The following is a 26,614-nucleotide window of genomic DNA, read 5'->3' as shown; positions in this document are numbered from 1 at the left end:
CCAACAATCGCTTCCTTAATTATTATTCCTTTTATCCTAAAAGATTCAAACATAACCTCGTACAGGGATTAGCCTTAAGGACTCACAGGTTGTCGCATCCTTTATACAGAAGGGAAGCCATTCAGTTAATCAAAACTATTAGTTGAAAATTCTTATCCAACTTTTCTTATTAACAGATATCTTTTTTCTACGGCAAGGTCCTTACTTAACACGACTTATACCAATGTGGGAGATTTTCATAATAACATACTTAACAACAATGAACTCCACCTTGATGAGGAATCCATATCTGAGTCTTCTCCTAGGTATTGCTCATTACCCTATTTTCCACAGGTTACAGAGAAACTTACTAAATTGTTTAAATCCCTATCTACTAAAATAGGCATCAAAAATTGTAAAACAGTTGGAAATCTCTTTTCACGTATTAAAACACCTTTAGATATTTGGGAGAAATTAAATGTAGTATACAACATTCCATGCAAAGACTGTCATTTGAAGTATATTGAAATATATAGAAATGTGTCACATATTAAGGGAAAAAAACTCCATGAACAGACGTACTGACATCGATAATCTCAGCATCATGTATCACTCATTGCTGTTGAATAATCCTTAAAATCCTTCTAGTTAAATGTTATATTTCATTAACTTAACTTATGCACACCCAAATCCGATCAAGACATGGCCTAAATTTTCGGTTTTTGTCCTCTATGAAAAAAAGTAGCTAGCATCGGTTCTACTTTGATACTTCTAAACTCAATCCATATATTCATTTCAACGAGAACTTTAGCAATTTTCACACTTCGCATCCGATGTATAATCTTTTCCAAAAGGAACCTCATGGTGAGTTAAATAAATTCATATCACAATTCATTTCATTAACATTCATTAATTCTAGGTTCCCCAACACAATTTCATGTCAATGGTCATCGGTATCTTATATTTCCAACCTTCCTTTTTAATCAGATTTATATTATAAAAAATTTTGACTTTTCTATTCTATCCTGCCTAAACGAGTATTTTTGTTATCAGTTGATTTTTCGTACTAAGTCTGATTTCCATAGATAGAAAGCCATATTATTTTTGTTTTTCTCTTCCTAATAGTTGAGCCCTTTCTATCAAAAATAGTTGTTTTTTTTTTAATTGCTTTGGTGTCTTCCTTTTTTTATAAAAAATTTTTAATTTTTTTAAATTGTTTACTAAGCTCTAGTTAAAACAAGCTACTTTTTCTGCTGGCTTCATGTTTCGATATATTGTACATCAGCGATAGAATAGAAGTATTGTATTATATTGTTTTCCTGTAACATACTGTGACATTTTTGGCACTTTTTTAAGTTTGTATAAAATCTATAAAAAATTTTAATGTGTTTTTTACTGTAATTTTATTGTAGTTACTAAATGTATTTGTTAACACCTAAACCTATGCATTTGACATTGTTTGACATCTTTATATGACTTTACAATCATTAGAACCGAAGAAGTGCAGAAATTACTGCACGAAACGTTTTCTATTAAAAGATTGAAATAGTTTTTTCACAGTTTTTTTCTCTTTGACCGATATCCTCACTTACAGTGAGATTTTAATCTCACTCACATTTGTATATATATGTATGTATATATATATATGTATATATATATATATATATATGTATATATGTATATATATATATATATATATATATATATATATATATATATTAAACTTAGAGCTAAGATTAATATTATTATAAAAAATAATATTAAACTCACCAGTCTTCCGGGTTGAACCGCGTCGATATCCATTTTGCCGAGCTTTCGACATCCTCTCTGATGTCTTCTTCAGGACTTCCGAGGTCTCAGTCTCCCCAGCCCCCAGACACTACTACACTCACTAGTCACTTCTAGTTCACTCACTAGTTCACTACTACGACTGGGACCAGGGGACGGTTCATTTATACCGTCGATGGTGACGTGGCCTAGGTGGGGGTTAGGGTGGGGATTGGCGCGAGAGTTGGCGCGAACATTTCCGACAGTGGGATTTTGATTCAAAGATGGAGGGGGCGATATTTTGTTTATGAGAGGTCTCCATGTAGAAGGTAGCCGTATGGCGTCATCTCTTTTATTAAGGCAATTTGGTCTTTTTTCTATTTCTATGGCTTCTCGGATAATTCTTGGTTTATAAAAGCGGATGGGGGCTATGGTTCTGGAGTTTTCGAAATCAATTTTGTGACCTGTATGAAGATGGTGTTGACCGAGAGCTGAAATTGAATCGGAATTGCGAACAGAAATGGAATGTTCATAAATCCTATTTTGAATTCTACGATTTGTTTGGCCTATATAGGATCGGGGACAGTCTGCACAAGGAATTTTATAAACTCCGTGCTGTTCATTTGGAATATTGTCTTTGATTGATCGGACTAGAGATGAAAGTTTTTGTTGGGGGGTAAATATTGTTTTTATTCCTCTTGGTTTAAGAATTTTGTCGATTTTGTCAGTGACACCTTTGATGTAAGGAAGAAACGCTTTCGTATGATAAGGGTCTGAGTTTTTGGATTGAGATTGAGTGGGAGATTGATGTCTGTGGATGCTCCTATTGTTGTGATTTTCGCGGTAGCCGTTTTGGATGAGGGCTTGTTTTAAACAAGAAAGCTCAGCGGATCTACTTGCATCATCGGAAAGGCGTATTGATCTGGATACAAGGGTATTAATGACTGAATTAATTTGTGAAGGTGGGTGGTGAGAGTTGGCATGCAAGTAACGATTGGTATGTGTGGGTTTTCGATAGACAGAGTAATGAAAACCTTGGGATTTGTGTCACTAGAAGTGACTAGTGAGTGTAGTAGTGTCTGGAGGCTCGGGAGACTTAGACCTCGGAAGCCCTGAAGAAGACATCAGAGAGGATGTCGAAAGCTCGGCAAAATGGATATCGACGCGGTTCAACCCGGAAGACTGGTGAGTTTAATATTAATTTTGATAATAATATAAATCTTAGCTCTAAGTTTAATTGTACTAACCGCGGAAATACTTCCGAACACACACATATATATATATATATATATATATATATATATATATATATATATATATATATATATATATATATATATATATAATATTAAATATATAAAAAATTTCAAATATATATATATCGGTACAGTCAATGTTTAGGCTACACTTTTAGAGTTTATGTAAGTTTTCCTTAAAGTTGTTTTTTACCTTTGAACACTAGTTAATCCTAATTCTAATGCTAATTTTTGTATCAACTGCTTGCAGAAAAGTTGTAGGATAGCAAATTACGGAATCATCAGAAATCCGAAACAGCATCAGTTATTGCATACAAAATTGTTTTAAAACAAGTTATTTAGAAATAAGTATTGTCGTTTAATTAGTTAGTCCTTATTATTTTTTAAAAATATTAAAAGCAAATTAAAATTAAATCATTTTTGCAGACATATATTTAATCTATAACGAATTTAGTTTATCTAAAACAATTTTTAGTGTATTATTTTGTATATAAGTTATTTTGTTCTTTAACAATCATTGTACTTTTATTAGACTAATTCAGTTAATCTAGATTAAAAAGATCAAATTGAACTTTATTTTAAAAAATGTATCAAGCTGTACACCGCCATGTATATATTAATAACATATCCGGTAGTCCAAGCTAGAGCTCTAGCTGGTTGAGGAATAGGAATAACAGCATATACGATAGTATGTAAATATCTCGAGACTACATACACTACAAATAGCACCTTGGCTGCTTTTTCTCCAGGATTTGCAAAAGTGTATATTAATCCAGCGACGAAAAAGAGTGGGATGTTTTCCAGATCATTTAAATGTGCCCTAAAAATAATTAAACAACGTCATGAATATTCTTCAAGATTCTAAGTGAAAACAAAACAATAAAAACGATTTCAAGCAATTTTGATTTTTAAACTAACATTTGTCTCCACCAAAACGTTTTTTTGAAAAGAATAACCGAAAAAAAGCAGGAATACATATATCACAGAAAGTGATAGAGTCGAAGAAAGCTGGACAAAAATTAAGTCTAAGATATTATATTATATTGTTTTGGGCCTCGGCCCAGAAAGTTCTTGGTGAAAGAAATATAGATAAAAATAAATCGCTCCCAAGGCGAAGGCCTCCATGGTTTTGTACAGAAGTGAAGGAAAAATGTAAAAAAAAGAAAAAAACTTACCTGAAATACATGTCAACCAAAACACAAGAGGCATACCATAATTACAAGACAATTACGGAAACACCAGAAATTACCACAAATGAAGAACTTAACTTAACTTAATAAATGTACAGGAAGTTCGAAAAATACTTGAAAACCTGAAGAACAGAAAAGCAGTAGGTAAAGATGGGATACCAAACGATTTACTGAAATATTGTGGAGCAGCAATGACAGAACAATTAACAACATTAATTAAAAAAATTATAAAACACATTAAAATACCGGAAGAATGGAGAACGAGCGAATTAATTCTACTATTCAAAAAAGGAGATAAAAAACACCCAGAAAACTACAGAGGTATAAATTTGTTAAATACTACGCTAAAACTTACAACTAAACTTTTACAAGTGCTAATAAAACAGAGGATAAGTTTAGCAGATGAACAACAGGGTTTTTATAGTGGAAAATCGTGTACAGATGCAATATTCGTTATAAAGCAAATTACTGAGAAATCACTAGAGCAGTGGTCGCCAACCTCTTCAATGTGTTGAGCTACTTTGTTACAACGTAACGTAAGCTACAACGTAACGTAAATGAAATAATCCACAGTTAATCTATCATTATATGTATTAATTTTACTGTTTAACTGGTAATACATAATACATAGGTACTAATAATAAACTAATAACAAAATAACTAATATTACTAGTACGTACTTGTTCATAGCTACATTCCTACCTATCAAACGAAGGTATTTGAAAAATAAACACAAACTTTTATCCAGCCACAACGGCATGTCACGTATGATTTAAAAATAGTTAATAATAACAACAAAAAAGTAACGCACTATCATAAACATAAACATTGAAAAATAAAAAAGTACCTTCAATGAGAAGAATTTCAGTACACTCAGACTCATCGATAATTTTTTTAATGTTTGCAGTATAATTTGATGCAGCCATTCGAATACAATTATCCAAATGTTCATCTGTAAGTCGATTGCGATATTTGTTGTTAATAAACTTCATATTGGAAAAAGAAGATTCACACAAATAGGTTGAACTAAATAATGCTTTCACTTTCAAGCAACACGGCATAGAACTGAATATTTGTCTTTACTTACAATAGGCCAGATACATTCAGTACTTAAGACTTAAGACTAACGATTTTAAGGCTAAATCATTTTGAAACTCAATGACTTCCATTTCTGTTGCAGCGATGTCTTCGCCAAAGTTCTGCATAACACAAGCTGCAAACTGCTGGATATCAATTTCCATAAAGGGTGAAACAACAAACTGCGCTATTAAAGCCATTTCATTGAAATCCTTAAAACGATTTTTGAAGTTACTCTTCAGGGTAGAAATTATTTCTACATGATATTTGTTGTCATAGGGTTCTAATGGATTTTGAGATATTTTTTCTGAAAGAATAGGAAAATGCTTGGAATCGCTGTTAATTAGGTTTTGTTCTCAAAACTCCAGCTTTTTGATAAATGCTTTTATATCAGAAATCATTTCCGCTAGTTCTTTGTCTCTCCCCTGAAGCTGCAAATTAAGTTCGTTTAATTTCTCTGTAATGTCCACGAGAAAAGCAAAATCTCTAAGCCAGATTGAATTTTCTAGTTCCGGAGTCGGTTCATCGCGTTGTTTGAAAAATTGAACTATGCCAGATAGGCATCATTAAAACGTTTCAGCACCCGTCCTCTACTTAACCATCGGACTTCAGAGTGAAGGAGTAGGTCCCCGTATTGACAGTCAACTTCATCGGCCAAGGTTCTGAATAATCTTCTTTGTAACGCTTGAGCTCTAATCTTGTTCACAATTTTTACCACCAGTTTCATAACGTTGTTTAGTTTCAGAAAATTTCCACATAATGCTTGCTGATGGATAATGCAGTGGTAACAGAGAAATTGCGGAAAAGTTTCATCTTTACGACATAACGCCACCAGACCCTTATCACAACCCACCATAGTGGGTAGTGTGTCCTTTCAGTGGAATGAACTTCAAAAGATCTTCTTTAATCGTAAAATCACTAAAAACCATCCTGACAAACACGGCCATCTGGGCAGTGTCAACGACATCTGTTGATTCATCCAGTTGAAGTGAAAAATAAACACAGTTATCTAAGTCAGTTCTTAACTGTAAAAAATATCATTGCTTATTACTTCTACACGTCTCATCACTGTATTAGCAGAAAGTTGCATAGATTTTATAGCTGAAAGTATCTCGTCTTTATTTCTAAAGTTGGCAAATAACGAATCAGCAGCTTCTAAAAACGCCTGTTTTATCATTTCCCCGTCTTCATAAGGTTTCTTTTTTTGTGCAATTATCTGGGACACACGGTACGATGCTTCAGTTGCAGCCTTATTTTTGTCGACTGTTCTTAAAAATATTGATTGTTGTCCAATTAACTGTTTTTTTAACTGTTTCAGTTTCTCCTTTCTGGCGGCAGAATGTAGTGGGAATGATTTTTCAAAATTAGAATGTACAGTTTTATGATGTCTCTCAATATTTCCTTTTTTAGCAACGGAGACCGAAGTATTACATAACAAACACACATTTTTATCTTTAACTTCTGTAAAAAAGTATCGTTCTTCCCATTCCGAATGAAAGTGGTATGTCTTTACCTTCTTACAACTGCTTGCCATAATATTATTTTTGTTGTTCTCTACTAACCCAACCGCTGGACGTTGGTTACGCGTTCAGTTTTAAACTAAGCGCAATGTCGCCGCGCCGTGCGTATTTATCCCGTTCAAAGCAATCCAGATCGTTCTCGAACACTAACGCGCTGGTCCGGCTGGTCGGTTCTATAAATAGCCGATTCTAGCTTGACGGCGTCAGGGGCAGATTGCTCACCGCAACGTTGCCGCTGTTTATGTTTAATATTATGACAATTAGATTTTTTTGTGGAATTTTCGGAAACTTCTTTGATTTTTGCAGTTTGTATTTTTTAAATTAAAATCGTTGTGAGAGCTACCAGAATTGCCTCCGCGAGCTACCGGTAGCTCGCGATCGACAGGTTGGCGACCACTGCACTAGAGTATAATATACTAGCATTTATGTGTCTGATTGACCTAAACAAAGAGTTTGACAGAGTAAGACTCAAAGATGTAATCCATCTTCTGTATAATAGAGAAGATCCCCTAAATATTATAAAAACTATCGATAACATCTACCAAAACAACAAAATGGAAGTCAGAATAGATGGACAACTTACAGAACCTATAAAAATAGACAGCGGAATAAGACAAGGGGATTCATCGAGCCCAATGCTCTTCAATTTGATTATGGATGAAATCATCAAAACCGTTAACAAAGGAAGAGGATACAGAATGGAAAACAAAGAAATCAAAATACTCTGTTACGCAGACGACGCAGTATTGATAGCCCAAGATAAAGATAGTCTGCAAAGACTGGTCCACAGATTTAACATAGGAGCAAAATAATTTAATATGACAATCTCATCTCAGAAAACTAAAACAATAGTAGTCAGCAAAGAACCAACCAGATGTAAAATAGAAATAAAAGGCACCAGTATCGGACGAGTGACAACCTTCCATAGAGGCATTAATTTGCCAATGAACAAGCAGAATTGCTTATAAAGAGGAAGAAGATAAAGAAAACGTTTTTGGATCTCTGAAGAGGTTATACTTTGTTTTAAAATTATTGATTTGATTGATCACAATTTTTATAACATAGACACTAATTTTAGATAAAAATTTCTTTTGTTTAAAAAATTAAAGTAATTTACAAATATTCAATATTGCAAAATTTCTCATTGTCAATTATTTCAATTAAAGCTGATATTGCCATCTGTTTATATATTTAAGCTTTTGCTCTATCCATGTCAGTTTTAACCTAAGTACCATTTGTTGTATTTAAATTTTTTTGTTAGTTACCACAAATCATCTGCAGACGAGAGGTTCTTTATATAATTATTAATTCCATGTTCTCTATGTTGGATCAATTTTCTTTTGAGTAGTCTACAAGCCCTATTTAGATTTATTTTAGCGTTAAGAAAAATACCGTGTCTTAAAAGTCTTAAGACAGTGAGGTATATAAACTACTGATTCTGTTTTCCGGGCAGGGGGAGATTGGTTTTTTGCGGATTCCCAATCTCACTACTCAATTCCGTCTCCCGAAAAAATAACCGCCAATAGTTTCTCACCTAAACTGGCAAAGATTGAGACTGTCTATCGAACTCTGACAAGGCCTAGCCGTTAACGCAAGCGATCAATAACACGAATTTTATTGCAATACACAAGATCAGCACACAGATATTCACACAAAAAAAACACTCACAAACACAACTCTCATACTGACATGATGGTGAAAGGGGTCCTCTTTCTGCTACTGAAGTAACCTCGCCGTTAACGCCCCCGGCCGATAAATGAATCTTGTGCCCGCCACAAATTCTAGGGTCGGCTAAGGACGTTTACACTAAGAACATTCAACGCAAACCTGAACAGGATAGAGAATCACAAGATCCTAAACGGGGACACATGTTCAATCCTTTCGAAATAAAGAATCCTTACCCTATTCCTCAAAATGAACATTGTAGTAGTAGTTTTCCGGATAGCAGTTAATAAGTTGATCATCACCAATGTGATCGATAACGTTTGTTAAGCAGATACAGCACTCCAAGAATAATATTAAAACATACTCAATATTAACAAAAATACTAAAACATCAGTTAACAAAGTTATATTTACCTTCTTACCCTCTCCACATTTTCATTTACTTGTGGATCTACTTTCATTTGTTTCGAGTCTTCGGGATTTGCAAAAGCCTATAAAAAATTATTAAGTCAATAATTTTGATAGTTAATACGTTTAAAATAAATTAAACAGAGCAAATAATTAAATATTCTAGACTAACATTTTCAAGATTAGGTCAAAGTAAATTTTAATAGGCATCATATTGCATAACCAGAGGTCAGCGAACTTTATTACATTGTTGAGTTTAATATCATTTGTTCCAAAAATCTGATTTGATTTTCCAAACATGGATGTCTGCTTTCATCTTCTACTTTTTATTTTCTTCTTATTACAGTTTTTCACTTTAAGTGGAAGTAGAAAAACCAGGGAATTTAATATCAATACCTTTTACCTGTTCATAGATTTGAACGCAGCGTATAATTGCTTTATACGAAAAAAAGAAATTTAACATATCATAATTCCTACCAAGTTGATACGATCAGTAAATCCGATAATGTCAAAAGTCACATGTAAAGCAAAAATCTAAAATAACTACTCTGAAGTATTTCAAACACTTCAGAATAGTTATTACTCTGAAGACAGACTAAGACAGGGAGAAGTGTTACAGTTCATAATTTTCAACATTGCTCTAATGACACGTAGGGGAGGGGGCACTTTTGAACGTGGGGTGGATTTGAACGATTCAAATTTCCCTCTTATAAGCACCGCAATATTAGTAGTTTTTGTTATGCGGTGTTGGGTACATTTATACTACTAGTGTGAAGTTGCATGAGCGATTGTTGTTGTGTTTACAAACGTAACAGCGAAAGTAAGGTTTTCGGTAATAAAACGCATCTGTGTGTAATTTTGGTTGTAAGGATAATACAAGAAAAATATTCGGAACTGGGTGGTGTTGCTGCTAGCCTGCAATTCGTAGAGGTTTTCCAAGGTATGTGTTCGATATTTAACCTCACAATTCTAACCCTAAATTTTTAACTTACTTAAATTTAAAATCTGTACTTGTAGGGCACATTTGAACAACAGGAATTGGGAACTTTGTTCTAGGGTGCTCTATTACTGCAAGCTCCATTAGGAAGAATTAAAATTATTGTTAAATGTGGATTTTTAGGAACTGAGATGGTACGTACATACAAAAGAAAACGTGCAGAAGTGCCTCCAACTGAAGATGATATTCAAAATGCCATATAAGCAGTTGAGGGTCGCATGAAACTTCGCACGGCTGCTGCAACGTATGGAATTAAACATACGACACTGATTTATAGAATTTATAGAAAACAGGAACGAGAAAATGGTGTAGTTTATAATGATCTGTCGGATTATTCAAGTTTGTATTCTACTGGTCAAATTTTTAACAAAACTGAAGACTACCTATTAGTTAGTTATATATTAAAATCTTAAAAAATAAATTACGGTTTAACATACACCCAAATCAGAATTTTGGCTTATGATTATGCAAAAAGACTAAACAAACCAATATTAATCAGTAAATTGGATGCCAATAAAATTGCTGGTATAGACTGGCTGCAGTGTTTAAAAAACAGACACCAAAATTTGGTATTGAGGAAACCCGAAAACACCAGCCTTAGCCGAGCTACCAGTTTTACAAAAGAAAATGTTGGGTCATTTTTTGACAATTATGAACGTGCTCTTTCAACCTACGATTTCACACCTAACAAGATCTATAACTTAGACGAAACTGGTATCAGCACTGTTCTGCAAGCTCCAAACATTGTAACGCAAAAGGAAATCAAACAAGTTGGGCAGATAGTTTCAGCAGAGATAGGCACCCTGATCACTATGTGTGGGATAATTAATGCATTAGGAAATGCTATGCCTCCGATGTACATATTTCCAAGAGTCCGTTTTCATGATACAATGTTGAATGGAGCCCCTTCGGGAAGCCTGGGTTTGGCTAATTCGCCAAGTTCTGGATGGATGACCAAGGAACTGTTTCTCAACGTTCTTAATCACATTAAACGTTATTCTTAATCACATTAAACTGTCACAGTGGTCTTCTGATTCCCCAAGTTTAATATTGATGCACAATCAGGAAACTCATTGTTCTCAATTGTTCAATTCATAATGTGTGCACGTGAAAATGGTATAGTATTAGTTACTTTTCCACCCCACACCTCACATCGCCTTCAACCGCTAGATGTAGCAATTTATTCGTCGTTTAAATCAAAACTTGCCGTTGCTATGAACGACTAGATGATAATGCATCCTGCTCGAGCAAGTACCATATATGACTTAGCAGCTATTACAAACACTGCATACACTTCTTCATTTATCATGAAGAATATACTTGAAGGTTTTAGAAAAATGGACACTTGGCCCCTAAACCGTCTTGTATTTTCGGATGACGATTTTGACCGTGCTTTTGTCACTGACCGGCCACCACCAGGAAATAATGTAAACAACTCAACAGAAGCTTTTCTATCTACATCAACCCCAGTAGCAGATGAAATTGAAGTTGTTCTATCTACATCAACCACAGTAGCACCTGAAATTGAAATTGTTCCCCATCTACATCAACCCCAATAACACCTGAAATTGTACGACCTTTTCCAAAGGCTGCCCCGTGCCTATTAGAGCACGAAAAAAGGTTACATCTAGAGTTTTAACAAAAACACCAGAAAAAAAAACAAAATTGAAGAAGAAACTCTAGCAAGAGAACAAAAACAACAGAAGTTGCAAGCAAATAAGATAAAAAGAAACATTTGGAAGATTACTCCTACTACTAAGAATGCGGAGTTACCACAGAGTGAAACTTCGAAATCCGATGAAGATATCGTTGATGTCAGTTCAGATGAATCGGAGGACTTCACAGAAATTGCCAAATATGAACAGAATGACTATATTTTAGTGAAGTTTGTTACAAAAAAGCTGTGTAAGTATTATGTGGGGCAGATCATTGAAACGGAGAATATTTCGATAGTCCCCATTGAAGATGTAGTTTTAAAATTACATCCTATAAAGAATTCAAATTATAGCACTTGTAGAACGCAATCATTTATTTCTTTTTCAAAGACTATAGCGTGATAAGATGGTCCAAATTGCACCATGCTCGATTCAGTTTTGGGTCTGGCCATTCGAAAGGACATAATTAAAAACTCACTCAGTTAAATTTTCAAGTCCCTAGGTGCCTCTTGGGGTTCGCTATAGGAAAAAAAGTATTGTTTTAAAAAAGATTTTTTTAAACGCTGTATTGCTGCAAAAAATCTGAAAAATTTCATGAAAGAGTATTTTAATAATACAAAACTGCCTGATTTTTTTCAGATTTTTAGCTTGAAAATTGAGCCCAGGAAAAATATTTGAAATTTTCAGTGATATTTTAGGTTATGTCGGAAATTTTTGGCCAACTTTAAAACAATGTTTTTTATGCGTTTTTTCCCGTTCTTTCAAATGCCATAGGTATTATTATCATTTTTAACGTGGAAAATGCCCAAAAATCGAAAAAACTGCTTTTTTTGGCATTTTTCTGAAGTTTTTGACTCATATCCTCAACAACATACAGCTAAATTATAATTCATATTTTTATATGTATTCTTACCTTTACAATCGAAATAAGCTATTAAAACTATTATTTTTTTTCCTAAAGCATGCTCCAAAAGCAGAAAAACCCCGTTTTTTCGGCGTTGTTTTTAAGCTTTCGCTATGTAACCTCTAAATTCAGTGTCTAAATGAATGGTAATTTACATTTTCACCTGTATCTTTCCCTCTACAATCAAAATCAGCTATTCAAAGCATTAGTTTTATCTCACAACATTAAGGCATGAAGGCCAAGACAGTTAAGTAAATATAAAATATAAAATAAAAGAATAATGATATAAGCATGGGTATAACGCTCTTGTATCTAAGCGGAAGAGTAAGGCATGGACGAGCGTGGTACAAGCTTATGAATGTATATAACAAGGATCTCCAAAGGCATGGAACTATATAGATATGCGTCTGTGTATAAATGCATGTACATTGTGATATAATATCATGTATATAGATATATTCGCTAGCTTAATATTCCACAACTTTTGAGTGTACGGGCGTTCTAATTCACGATTCATTTTTCAGAGTCTTTTGAGGTTCTGTAGTAAAAACCTGTGGCGCACCCAGGGGGGGGGGGGGTTTTGGGGGTTAAACCCCCCCCCCCCCAGGGCATATAAAGTAAACAATATATAAAGAAAGTAGGAACATGTAACTTATGTCTTTCACACATAATACAAAAAATCCAAAACGCTGATTGAATAATTAAATTACCACTTTAAATAAGTAGAACACAATAATTATTGTATAAATACACAATAATTAATAATATTTTTCATTATATTTAGATATCGATACCTAATATTAGGCTTATAAAAAAGTAGACAGAACGAGTCTGTTGCGAGTAGCATGCGCCTACAGGACTGTATCTGCGGCGGTCTTGTGGACTATCACGGGTTGTATTCCTCTGCATGTGTTAGCAGTACAAAGGAGACATCTCTATGGGAGAAGACAGCATTTGACAACAGCTATAAAAAAAAAGAAGAAAGGGAAAGATCAATGGAAAGATGGCAAGAAGAGTGGAACAGCAAGGAAGATGTTGTTAAGTGGACAAAGATGCCGATCCCGAGCCTAAGGGACTGGGTAGATTGTCTGTTTTATGGCGTATCTTCATGGGTTCAGAAAGACAGATATAGATAAATATCTATACTGCGAATATTCCGACATCGTTACTCACACAATGCTGGAGTGTAATAGATGTACAGTGGAAAGAAACAGAATGTATAAAGAAATAGGTATGAACCCTGTGACTGTAAGAGAGATGATCGTGAAGATGACGGGAAATACGGAGGGATGGAATAGTGTTCACAATTACATCCGAGCAGTCATTAAAAAGAATGAAGAAGAAGAGAAACACCAACCGAGCTAACGACAGAGATAAGATCTAATTACTATTTTAATGGGAATAAGTCGCAATTGAAGGTTAAAATAAGTTTATTGACGTTTGAATTTTTGATCTTTGATCTTGCACTGATAACTTCATCGACCTAGAAAAGGCGTATGATACAGTTCCAAGACTTAAATTGTGGCAAGCTTTACAACAACTCGACATTAATCCATACCTTTAGGAATAATCACAGAAGTATACAGGGAAAACACTGCTTACCTAAAAATCGGATGTAGAGCCAATAAAAGTAACTAAAAATAAAAGGACTAAAACAAGGATGCAGTATGTCACCCTTACTGTTTAATTTATATATTGAGGCAGCCCTCCAAAATTGGAAAAACCACTGCCAGGGAATGGGAATCCCCATAGGAAATGACGTACTTTCTCCCTGAACTTTGCGGATGACCAAGTCGTCCTAGCTCAAGATTCTTATGATCTAGAATTTATGATAAAGCGTCTATACAGATAATATTTAAAATGTGGGTTACAACTCAGCATGAAGAAAACATAATATTTAGTTATCAATTCAGATGCAAGGTTTGAAGTGTTGATAGACGAGGACGTGGAAATCAAACAAGTGGAAAAATTTAAATATTTAGGTGCACTCATTACTAAGAACGGCTTGGTAGACACCGAAATTAAACACCGAATTAATTAGGGACGTAAAATTGTAGGATGTCTGAAATCCTTATGGTGGGATCACATTTCCAAAAGGAACAAAAAAACAAACCATGGTAGAATCAGTTCTTTGTTATGGCTCTGAAGTATGGACAATTAATGTAAACCTGAAGAGAAGATTGTTGGCAGTTGAAATGGATTATTTGAGAAAAAGTGCTAGAACATCAAAACAGGAAAGGAAGACCAACTAATCTAGAAGAAATAACATGAATGCTATAGAAACATTCATTCACAGAATAGAAAGAACAGGTTCAAAATGGTTTTTACACCTATTGAGAATATCTGACGAACGTTGGTCCCAAAACTTCACAAATGAAAACCCCCTGGAAGAAGAAAAAGAGGTAGACCTGGACACTCATGGAATGAAGGAATTAGAAGAGCGATGGAATCGAAAGGTTTGGAGGAGGAGCATGTCTTGGGCCGGGAGGATTGGCGGAGGAGAACGGGAATGCGGCGATAGTCGTCTCCAAAATGTATTGTATTTACAAGTTGGATTAATGTCAAACATCAATAAACTTATTTTAACCTTCAATTGTGACTTATTTTAATTAAAATAGGAATTACCTTCAGAACAATAGATAAGATTCAGATAAGAGAAGGGAGCGTTTCAAAAATGTCTTCAGCCTTACAGTGGCCACCTCACAAAGAGGGTGGTTTTAGTTGGTAGGCAGGATAATAGATACCTGAATCTTTGATGCTGCTATCTTTAGTACTTTAAATAAAACTAAAACCCAAATTTTAGGGACTCAAAATGGAGGTAGCATAAAAAAATTTCAAACCCCCCCCCCCAGACAAATTCTGGGTGCGCCACTGCTGAGTAGTCGCCTTGTCTGTGCTCCTAATTATAAATATTTTGTTATGTAATAAGATGGGCGAATAAATAATATTACAATATATATACTTGTCTTTAATAAAGCTTTATAATATAAGCTATAATAGTGCACATTTGAAAATTGTACTTTTTGTACCTCTTGAACAGATGACAACGGTTCCAGTGGCCCCCCGTCCTTTTTTTTTAATTCAAAGTACCCGATTAAATTTAAAACGAGTTCTTGTGCTTGTGAGGTAAGAGTTTTTCCAGGCATAATCTAAAATAATTTAATCAAATATTTTCTTTTTGTGATTCCCTTCACTTTTGCGGAAACTTAAACAAAACCATTCCTTAAATGTGTGAATGAGGTTAACTTTGTACGTAAATTAATGGCAAAATAAAATACACTTACCGTAAAATTTAAAAATCCAATATAAATAACTTCTAAATGCAAAAAAAGGAGAAAAAACAGCAAAAAATCCAACAAACTGACAGCCACAAGTAAACAAACTAGAAACGTCACAAATTGTACTTAATCTGAAAACGTCCCCAAGCGTCTTTTTTGTATATATCTCTTTTCGATGTACTGAGTAACGTAAAATTCATTAACCGATGCAGGGAGATGTAAACATTACCACGTGTAGGCCGGCAACAGGGCCGCATTTGTGATTATCTTTTTGTTTAGTCAGAATAATATAATATTATCTTATAAAATACGAAATTTATATTTTAATTTTGCAAAAGTGCTCGACAAAGAACCTGATTGTTTTAGTTGATATTCGATAATAGAAACCATTTATATAGGGCAAAAACCCAGGAATTTATTTTTTTTTGCCAACAATTTTATGTACAGAGTTCCTACAAAAAATATAAGTTTTATTTTTAATTTTTACTATACTTAGTTGTTTGTACAATTCTTAAAAGTTTCATAATAATAATAACAAAAAAAATACTCATTATTCAATTATGTTGAAATAATATATATATATATATATATATATATATATATATATATATATATATATATATATATATATATATATATATATATATAAATTTATAAAAAATTATAAGCAAAAATGTATGTCAAAAAAACTTTATGAGCACTGAATAATGTAATAAATTACCTGAAGGATTTTTTAAATCCATTGTTAATCCATCCAAAAAAGCTTGTCTTGATATTTTTACTGTAGTGTCTACCCATATTTTAGACTTTGTATGGCCAGCGTTCAACCATGTCTCATCCAGATAATATATTTTCCGCTTCTCCTCTCTATAAGCTTTTATCTTTTGAAGATATTTTCTTCGCCACATCACAATGTCGTCTCTATCTAGTAAAAGAGCGTTTCTTCCCCTACGTTTATATTGAAAATTAAGTTTTTTCAATATTCGGTAAAGTGTGGTTTTCGAAAAGTTTGGCAAATCAGGGTCATCGTTCACCTTCTTTAAAACCTTATCAACGGTGGGTATTTCGTTGCTCATAAAAAAATTATAAACCAGTCTTCTAATGGCATTTTTGTCAAAATCATCAATTTTGTCAAACTTCTTTTTCCGGGTCAGACATACTTTTGGTCCAGCGAATTGATGATTCGTTTTGTATTCCTTTATCACCGTAAATACACTTCTATCACAAACTCCAACTTTATTAGCCACTTTTTTCACAATATCTTCAACCACTAACCCGGGATTTTCTTGTCTTTGTCTTGTCTATCACAAACTCCAACTTTATTAGCCACTTTTTTCACAATATCTTCAACCACTAACCCGGGATTTTCTTGTCTTTCACATTTAAAAACATTTAAAATGATTTCTTTAACTTCAACGCTAAGAGGGCTTCTTTTACTTCGTTTTCGAGGAGGACTTCATGTATTTTCAACCAATTCATCAGCAGAATCAGTGGAGGACATTTTTGGTTTCAATATCAGTTATTGAAATCCGTGGTTATTGTTACAGTAATCACAATCACATATAGATAGGGTCGTTATACAAATAAAAATATATACTTAAATAGTTTTAAATCGCACAACAAATAATTGCTAATTCAACATTAACAGCATAAATATAATTTATTGTCCTTTAACCATTAAGATGACTACTAAAAATATACTCACAAATCGATTCAAATAACAAAATTTCAATACCGAAATATAATACTTACCGAAATTAAATCGTGTCCGAACCTGTATGAGTTCCGACGACGTCGGCAATAACGAAATAAAGATGGACATTTCCGTTAGTTTTTAAATATTCTCGAAGAACTGTTACTTGCATGTATGCATAAAATATTCATTAATTTTATAAATCGGATTATTTTTTTACTTACTATGTATTCAGTGATAAAAATAATTTATATACTATGCAATAAACACTAATAGTTGAGAAAATAAAAAAATTAATAAAGTGTCATAATTATACTGTTACTTATCGGAAGGAGTAGACTCATTTGGGACATCTTTAACAATCATCTGTTAAATTTATCTTTGTTTATACGCCCTGCATCGCTTAATGAAAGTAGGTATAGTTACTTAATAACAGCCGGTAGGTGTTATTATTATTATTACTCTTACTATTTTTACTGAGAAAAACCACAATTTTACGTTAAAGTATGTATATTTTGGCGTTTAGGTTTCCACTTCGGAAATCGTTCTAAAAATATATATTAAATAAATTGTGTTTTTGTGTCTTGGTAATACAAAAAATTCTTCTTATTTTAAGTTTTTTTCGTTTTTTCTTATGATTTTCTATGGGATCATTAACAGGAGAATTTTACTTTCTCCATTGCATTCGGTTGTCTTTCTAAAGACAAATTACATGCTATGATTTTTCTGACGTGTATTCTTAAGTTATAGTTGATTTCGTGTAATCGAATGAACTAGTTTCCAATAAAGTCTCCCCAGGAACGCAACTCAAAAATATTGGCAATATCAATTTAAAGTCATCTACTTTAAAATGTATAATATATGTTTCAATTGTCAATATGAATGAGTCAGATAAAAATAAAGTATTAGAATTTTTGGTATTACTAAGTAACAAAAATCAAATTTTGTTTAATTTCTATTTTGAGAACGATGAACTGGAAATTGAAACTAAACTTACAGGAAATAAGACATCTTGTGCGAAAAAGAAAATGTGAACAAATTTGAACGAAAAATAGAAAAGACAAATGAAAGTGTGGTAGAAAAGGAACATCTTGAAAGACTTTGATTAAGGAAATCATCTAAAAGAATTAAAATTATTAACCAAATTATCGAAACCAAATTTGTTTTAGGAGATTAATAATATTGATATTATTCCAAAAAATTAAATAGGTACTTACCTTATGTATCACCCTTTTTGCTGCCGTGAAATTCGACATAAACGTCATTTTTAAAATTAGAAAACAGCAACAAACGAAGTAGTATTTTAGAACGTGATTGTCAAATGATATCCCTGAAGTAGTCTCCATTTACGATCAGCTGCAACGAAGTATCTGTTTCATATAAAATATTATCCGAAGTGCCGCAATTGTTTGTATCAGTTAAATTTCCAATATGAATCAACACATGTGCAATTTTATTCATAAATAAATGACAGGTAGAGATGAGAAATGTTCTTTAAAAATTATTTTGTAGCAATTAAAAAATTTACGAAGTTATAAAATATTCGCTATATTTATTTTTATGAGTTCAGTGCAGGAAGTTTTTTATGATCAACATTTAAAGATGTTTGTAAATAATGCAGCTACTTAGAAAACAGCGTGAATCTGTAAATTAACGACTAATACCATAATCCATAAAATTTGGTTTAGTATGGCAGTTATTAAGACCACAATACAGTTGCTAATATAATAATAGCGTTTATTGTCCAACAGAATCCATTTATAGAACAAAATACAATACTAAAGTTAAATGATATATTAATAATTCATAAGTACTAACTAAATAACACATTTTTCGAGTATTTTACCTTAACATAAAGAAACTACTCAATCACCTAGGTAGATCTCAGCCATCTTAGTAAGCTGCTTTAAACTGCAGTGAAATATATCGCAGTAAGCACTTAAGGAATTATAATAGTTGCACATGAGAAATAGAGGAGAATTTAACATAAGATTAGTTCTAGCTTGTGTATTTCTGAACGTAATCGAATTTCTCACTGGATAAGATGGAACGTTAAAATTTATTTGTCGAAGAATATCAGGGCAGTCAATGAGATTATGTAGTAGTTTGTACAGGAATATTAGGGAGGCATTAATTCGTCTAGATTCTAATGATACTACGTCCAAACCGCTACACAACTCACTATTGCTGATGCCCCTCTTGGGATATATGCCGTTAATTTTGAAAGACAAAATTTTTAAAAATTTACGCTGCACCTGCTCTATAAGTTGGATATGTACATCATAAAAAGGTGACCAAACGATAGAGGCATATTCCAGTTTACAGCGTACAAAAGTGTAATAAAGTAATTTAATTGCCTTAGTATTAGTGAGATTTCGACTATTTCTAATTATGAATCCATAGATTTAAGTGCTTCTTTAACCTTTAAATTTACATGTTCAACAAAGGTGAGTTTATAATCAAATGTAACTCCAAGGTCTTTAATTTTATTTAAACGTTCAAGTTCATTGCCGTTGATAATATAAGGATGGTATAAATTAGACTGTTTCCTAGAATTACTAACTACTTTGCACTTATTGGCATTAAGATTCAAATGATTTGCATTACACCATTCATGTACACGATTCAGTTCACTCTGCAAAAAATGACAATCATTAAGGTCGCTTATCAATGAATAAATCTTTAAATCATCGGCATAACATAAACATGGTGCAGAAATTGATTCACACAGATCGTTAATAAATAACAAGAACAATAATGGACCTAGATTAGAACCTTGTGGAACCCCTGAAGAAGCTAGGTACTTTTCCGATTTGTAACCATTATAAGCAACAAACTGCGTTCTATTTGACAAGTAAGACCTCATAAAAGTCACGGCATCCTCAGAAAGACCAAAGAGACACAATTTAGAAAGTAATACGCCGTGGTGAATTCTGTCGAACGCCTTCGTAAAGTCAGTATTTATGACGTCAACTTGACTTCTATTATCTAGGGCCGCTGAGATATATTGTGTGACTATTAATAAGTTTGTCACAGTGGACCGGTTGGAGACAAAACCATGTTGATATTGAGACAGCTGATTACAAGTGCGTGAGTAAATACGATTATACAAAACTATTTCAAAGACTTTCGATAGATTGCAAATAATGGAAATTGGTCTGTAGTTTTCTACCTGATCCTTTTCACCAGTTTTGAATATTGGGCACACTTTTGATTCCTTCCAGAGACTCGGATATTCCTTGTTAAGAAGACATAAATTAAAAATTTTTAATAGTGGCATAGTTAAGGCACCTATGCAATCCTTAACCAAAAAGGATGGAATATTATCAGGTCCACACGTCATTTTGTCTTTCAATTTCTTACTAGCCAAAATTATCTCAGACTCTAAAATAGAATACAAATTTAAGTAATCTGCGTTAATTGAGGAAGAGTTAGCATTGAAATTAATATCTGATGACAGAAAAACACTCTTGAAAAATTCTGCAAACATATTCACAATATTTTGTGGGTCGGAGGTAGTAATGTATTATATTATATTTCATCACACCAGGAATTCTTGAACTATTATTTTTCGAATGTACGTACGACCAAAACTTCTTGGATTGATGGATAAAGCAATTTGGATATTCTCGACATATACATTGTAGGCCAAACTGATTTTTGATTTGACAAGGTGTCTTAACCGTTGAAACTCAAGCAAATCACACTGATTTTTGAATCGTTTAAACTTTTTTCTAAACTTTGCTTTTAATTTGATGTTGTGAATGATATCAGCATCGAACCAGGGTGGGTATTTATGGCTAAAGTTTTTGTAAACTGGAATATACTTATTAAACACAGAAAAAATCTTATCAGAAAAGTTATTTAAAGTTTCATTAACGTCATTAGAAGTATCCAGAGAGTTCCAATTCGTTTCATACAGTTCTCGATATAAAGCAGGAAAATTTGCTTTTTTTAAAGTTGTAAGTTAATTGCTCCAAACCATACCTAAATTTAGGCTCTTTTACAAATATATCCGTAAATGTTATTAGAAGAGCTGGGTGATGAGAGTCTTCATAGACCAAAGGTGAGTCATCATGCTTCACTTCACAACTGAAATGCGATAAGACCAAATCTAGCAGTCTACCCAAGTGATTAACAACATTGTTAAATTGTCTAAGACCAGTAGAGCCCACAAAACTTAAAACTACAGAAGTTTTGAAATCAGACATATCATTATCTATAAACCTTGAAACATTGAAATCGCCTAGTAATATGCAGTCATTATTTAAGTAATCAAATTGCCCTAAGCAATCGAGGAAATATTCAAAGTCTACCAAACTTAACTTATCAGGCAACTAAACAACAACTATATAAAAATATTTGTAACCAATCCGGCACTTGACAATAATAAGATTAATAAGTGGAAATTGTGCGTCGAGAGCCGTAATGTCCAATATTTCAGATGTTATGAAATCTTTTAACGCGAGCACTACACCACCACCCTTCACCTTGTCCACCTCATGGAATTTTCGGTCTTTTCTGTATACGACATAATTATTCGGAAAGAGTTCCATACTCGAAACATCACTGCGTAACCACGTTCCACTTAATGCTATGATGTCGAATTCACAATCACTAACGTTGGTATTAAACAATGAAATTTTGCTATTAAGGCCGCGTACATTTTGGTAATAACATGTAATTTCAACGTGTTGGGATTTACTTGATCTGGAGTTGCTGGACACATTTAGTTTAAAGAGCTCTCAGTTTTACTGACTATGGTAGGTCTACCCCTTACATACTTAATGATCAGATTTTGTTCTCCATTGTCTGTTTTTCTGTTCTGTGTTTTATCATCAGAAATTGAAATAGCAGAGAAAGTAGATGTGGCTAATTTATTCTTGATACGCAAAATAGATTTAGCCTGCGCGGGTGTTGAAACACTTTCATTAGACGGGCCTTATTAGATCGTTTACCAATTCTGTGTACATGTCTTGCAGAAATCGGATTTGCATTACCACCTTGTATTGTAGTTAAAATATCATTTACTTTATTATTATCTTCCATAGCAGAATTAGTTTCTGGGACGTTATACAAAATGATATTGTGCGATCGATTAATACGGTCCATGGCTTCTTCGATTATCTCTTCCTGATGTTCGGATTGTATTGTAGGATTAATATTAGCTATTTTCCTTTCCAGCTCCTGCATTTTAGTTTCCACAATATATCACAATCAGAAATCAGAATTAGAAAATCTGTGTGTACAATCTACCAACATACAGTATATAGGATGTTCCATTCATTTTTTTTTATTTTAGCCTTTTATTTTAACCTTTTAATCAATTTAAAAATGTTTGTATTATCTTTACTTAATAGTACATTTAAAATTGATGGCGTCTTTAAACCTACTTTCAGCAATTCTTGAAGTAGCCACGTACTTATATTGACATGTAAGGGACAGTTAAAAAATATGTCATTTAGATCAGCTATACAGTCTGTCCCAAACCCTTCTTTCAGTGCGTCACTAATTTTGACGTCATATAGGATTTTAAGAATGTCGAGAATTATTGCATGACATTTTAGTTAAATTTGGCAGTTGCATGATCGTAATCTCTCTTTTTCTAATTGAAAATAATTTAATAATTTAAATATTAGTCTTTGTTCTTTCTCAATATATCTCGGCATATTTAAGATATTTTTATGACAATAAAATACAAAATTAAATTTTCACTGTAAAATGTCTGATAATACTAACCTGGAATGACAATTATCATTTTATCAGTTGACATTGTGAAAGTACTGTCACGATCGAGACAATTTGCGTCAAGTTATATTTATGCGCATCATTGATTGGATATCTATTTAGCGTATTCTAAACTCCAACCAATTATACATCCGTAAGTAGAAGTAGCTTTACGATAAATAATTTTCTAAGTTCTATGTATAATAATCACAGACTCATGTTTTTTTCTGTCACCTCTAGCTGAATGTGTTAGAGAGAATTCGATCAACTATGACGCACTGAAAGAAGGGTTTGGGACGAACTATACTAGTTCCGCACTCATATCTGCCTGTTGGGAGAATTACGATTTTATGTAGATGCTTCGGAAAACATCTGTGATCTACGTTTAATCTTAGGATGGATATACTTAGTTCAACAACTTTGCAAAATTGGTTCGCAGACACTGTTGGTTGTAATTTAAACAAATTAGTGCCTGTAGTTTCACCGAACTGAATCCAACGTCTATCCCATTTAAATTTAATATGCTGTTTTACATATGCAAGCAGATCACATGTGTTAAATTCTTCAATCAATATAATATGTGGGTGCTTTAGTGGATTTTTAGATATTGAATCCGCAATACTGTTACGAAAAATGTATGAATGTTCCTTCTTCTCCCTCTTCAGTGCCTTATCCGGTCCGGATGTTGGCGATCATCAAGGCTATCATGGTTTTGTTGGCTGATCTGCGAAACAGCTCCGCCGAGGTCATCCCAAACCATTGTCGGAGATTTTTCAACCACGAGATACGACGGCGTCCCGGTCCTCTTCTGCCAAATACTTTACCCTGCATAACGAGTTGAAGAATTCGATATTTTTCTTCGTTCCGCATCACGTGGCCGAGGTACTCAAGCTTACCTTGTTTAATTAAATTAAGCACTTCTTTTTCTTTTGTCATGCGCTGTAGGACCTCAACGTTGGTGACATGGTCCACATAAGATATTTTTAGTATCCTTCTGTATATCCACATCTCGAAGGCTTCGATTCGTTTTTCAGTGGCTTGCGTCAGTGTCCCTTAACCCATACGAATTTAACATTATATGATAAAGCTGATAATTTTAGTAATTGTTGAAAAATTTTTAATATGAATATATTGCTGTTAATTGTGACTTTAAAGTTTTGTAATGCATTTGGATGCAAAAGATGCTGGTTTGATTATTTAAAGTAAATGCTTTTTTGTCTTCATTTTTTGTACAAAGTAAGCACTGGTTGTACATGTTACTAATTTTGACCCATCTGTATAAATTGCAATGTAATCTGAATAGTTACTTAAAATCTTCTTGAGAGTATTATGACAAAATTCTGGTGAAACACATGCCATAATTACAGTAAAATTCTCCTGTTAGTGATTCCATAGTAAATTGTGAGGGAAAAACCAGGAAAAAAACCTCATAATACTATCCCGACATGGTAAGTATTTGGTCGTGCATATATTTAACCTTCAATAAACACCAAATTCTGACTGTATATGTTTGTTATTTAAAAAACATAAATGATGTATCCTCTATATATTACTGACTTATTAATACTGTTTTTTTTTGAATAACTTTCTCTTTCAATATGGGTAACCAGATCCTACTACATTCTGCCGGAGAATTTGCGACACAATTGGTCTCATTTAGCATAATTACATCCGCTTCTTTGATTTTTCTCTTTTTTTCATCCGTTTCTTTTAGGGCTATACTTGAATCATTCCATTAAATCCTATGTTCATTATCCCATGCGTGTTTACATATTTGATATCTATCAAATTCTCTATTTTTAATATAAGATTGATGTTCACTTATTTTAACATTTAATGGCCTTAATGTTTCACATAAATAAAACTGATGGCATTCACAAGGTATTTTATAAATTCAATTCTTTGTCCTTTCTTGTTCATTGTTAGGTTTGGTTTTGGACAAAATAGATCTCAATGTGTTTGTTGTTTTGAATGTTGTTGAAATGTTGAATTTATTTCTAATCCTTTTAAGTTTTTCTGATAATCCTTTTATGTATGGTATTGTTATTTTCCTCGTATTATTCCTTGTGTATGCTGTAGGATCTCGTTCCAAGTTGTTCTGTTCTATTTGATCGATTGTTGAAAATTCCTTATTTATAAACGATAAAGGATAATTATTTTTTTAAAAAACAGATGTTAACAAATTTTTTTCCTCCAAGAACGAATTTTCGTTAGAACAAGTAATTTTGGCTCTATCGTATAAGGATTGATTCCCTTTTTAATATTAATATTGTGATTTGATTTGAAATTTAAATATCTGTTGGTGTGTGTTGGTTTTCTATACACCTGAGTCTCATATACAGTATCGTTCTTAAAGATTTAAATATCCAGGAAAGGTATTATGTTATTATATTCTTTTTCCATGGTAAATGTTATTGTCTCTTCTTATCGTTTATATTATTTAGGAATGTGTCCAACAACTCTGATCCATGAGGCCATATTGAGAATACATAATCTACATATCTCCACCATACTGTGGGTTTTAAATTTTGTTTAGAAATAATATTTGTTTCAAAATCTTCCATAAATATATTGGCTAATAATAGAGATAAACTAGAGCCCATCGCTAGACCAAAATCTTGTTTATAGAATTCATTATTTATTTAAAAATATGTATTATCAGTACATAATATTAATAACTCCATTATAGCTGATATGTTTAGTCTTGTTAATAATAATAACTTGAATAATAATGTTTAATATTAAATTGAAAAAGTTTGCTTTATTTCTGGATCCATTGGAAACGATCCTTGCAGTTTAAATGAACCCAATTTCAAAATCATTATTTGTTCGTATTCGGTGAGGCTTCTACCAAAATTTCTACCAAAAAGAAAGAATTCTTCATTCTTATTTTGATTTTCGGTGTAACCTTTTTTAATATTTGGAACCTCTGGCAGACTATGCAGTACAGAAGAATCTAAGAACATAAAATTTTTTTATTTAACAATATAATAACCTTTTTTAATCATAGGGGCCCTTTTGATTTACTGTAACATGTCCAAGTCCTACAATAAGTTACAGATGACACTGAATGCGAATTGTTATACTAGTAGATAGAAATCTAGTATTTACCATTGCAATTCTAAATCACTTTGGGAATCAGGTTGATGGGAAAACGAAGACTTTTGGGAATTTTCTTCAAAACTTCTTCCTTGTTTTTTTCTTTTTTTTTTTCATGGCTCCACTGAGGTACTCTCTTTTTCTTTCACTCATTTTTTAACTTTACTCTTTACTATTTTAACTTAAAGAATAAGGTAGAAAAAAGGGCAAGAAAACAACCACTAATGACTCAGGCTAAAAGGACTGCTTGGTATAGTTTTTTGTCAGAATTTAGACATCCTCTGAAATAAATCTATGAGGCGTTCTCATTTCTGTGTATAGTCGTCCTAACCAAATCGAGTAAGAATATTATGGCAGCAGTCAAATTAGTCTTTGTATTGGAATTAAGCACCTCACAAAA

General features: G+C 32.9%; 1 protein-coding gene across 1 annotated transcript; it reads right to left on the bottom strand.

Moving 5' to 3' along the window:
* Positions 1–3,271: 3,271 nt before the first annotated feature.
* On the bottom strand, positions 3,272–18,806 carry LOC140438382 (microsomal glutathione S-transferase 1-like). Its single transcript, XM_072528064.1, has 3 exons — positions 18,606–18,806; positions 8,868–8,944; positions 3,272–3,822 (listed from the first exon to the last, which is right to left on the bottom strand). The coding sequence occupies exons 1-3, from the start codon at positions 18,732–18,734 to the stop codon at positions 3,576–3,578; spliced, it is 453 nt and encodes a 150-aa protein (XP_072384165.1). The 5' UTR covers positions 18,735–18,806; the 3' UTR covers positions 3,272–3,575.
* Positions 18,807–26,614: the final 7,808 nt, after the last annotated feature.

This window comes from Diabrotica undecimpunctata, chromosome 4 (assembly GCF_040954645.1).
Source record: "Diabrotica undecimpunctata isolate CICGRU chromosome 4, icDiaUnde3, whole genome shotgun sequence".
In the NCBI taxonomy this organism is placed as follows: domain Eukaryota; kingdom Metazoa; phylum Arthropoda; class Insecta; order Coleoptera; family Chrysomelidae; genus Diabrotica; species Diabrotica undecimpunctata.
Note: the sequence above shows the minus strand (reverse complement) of the source record. Positions and strands in the feature narration are given on the sequence as shown.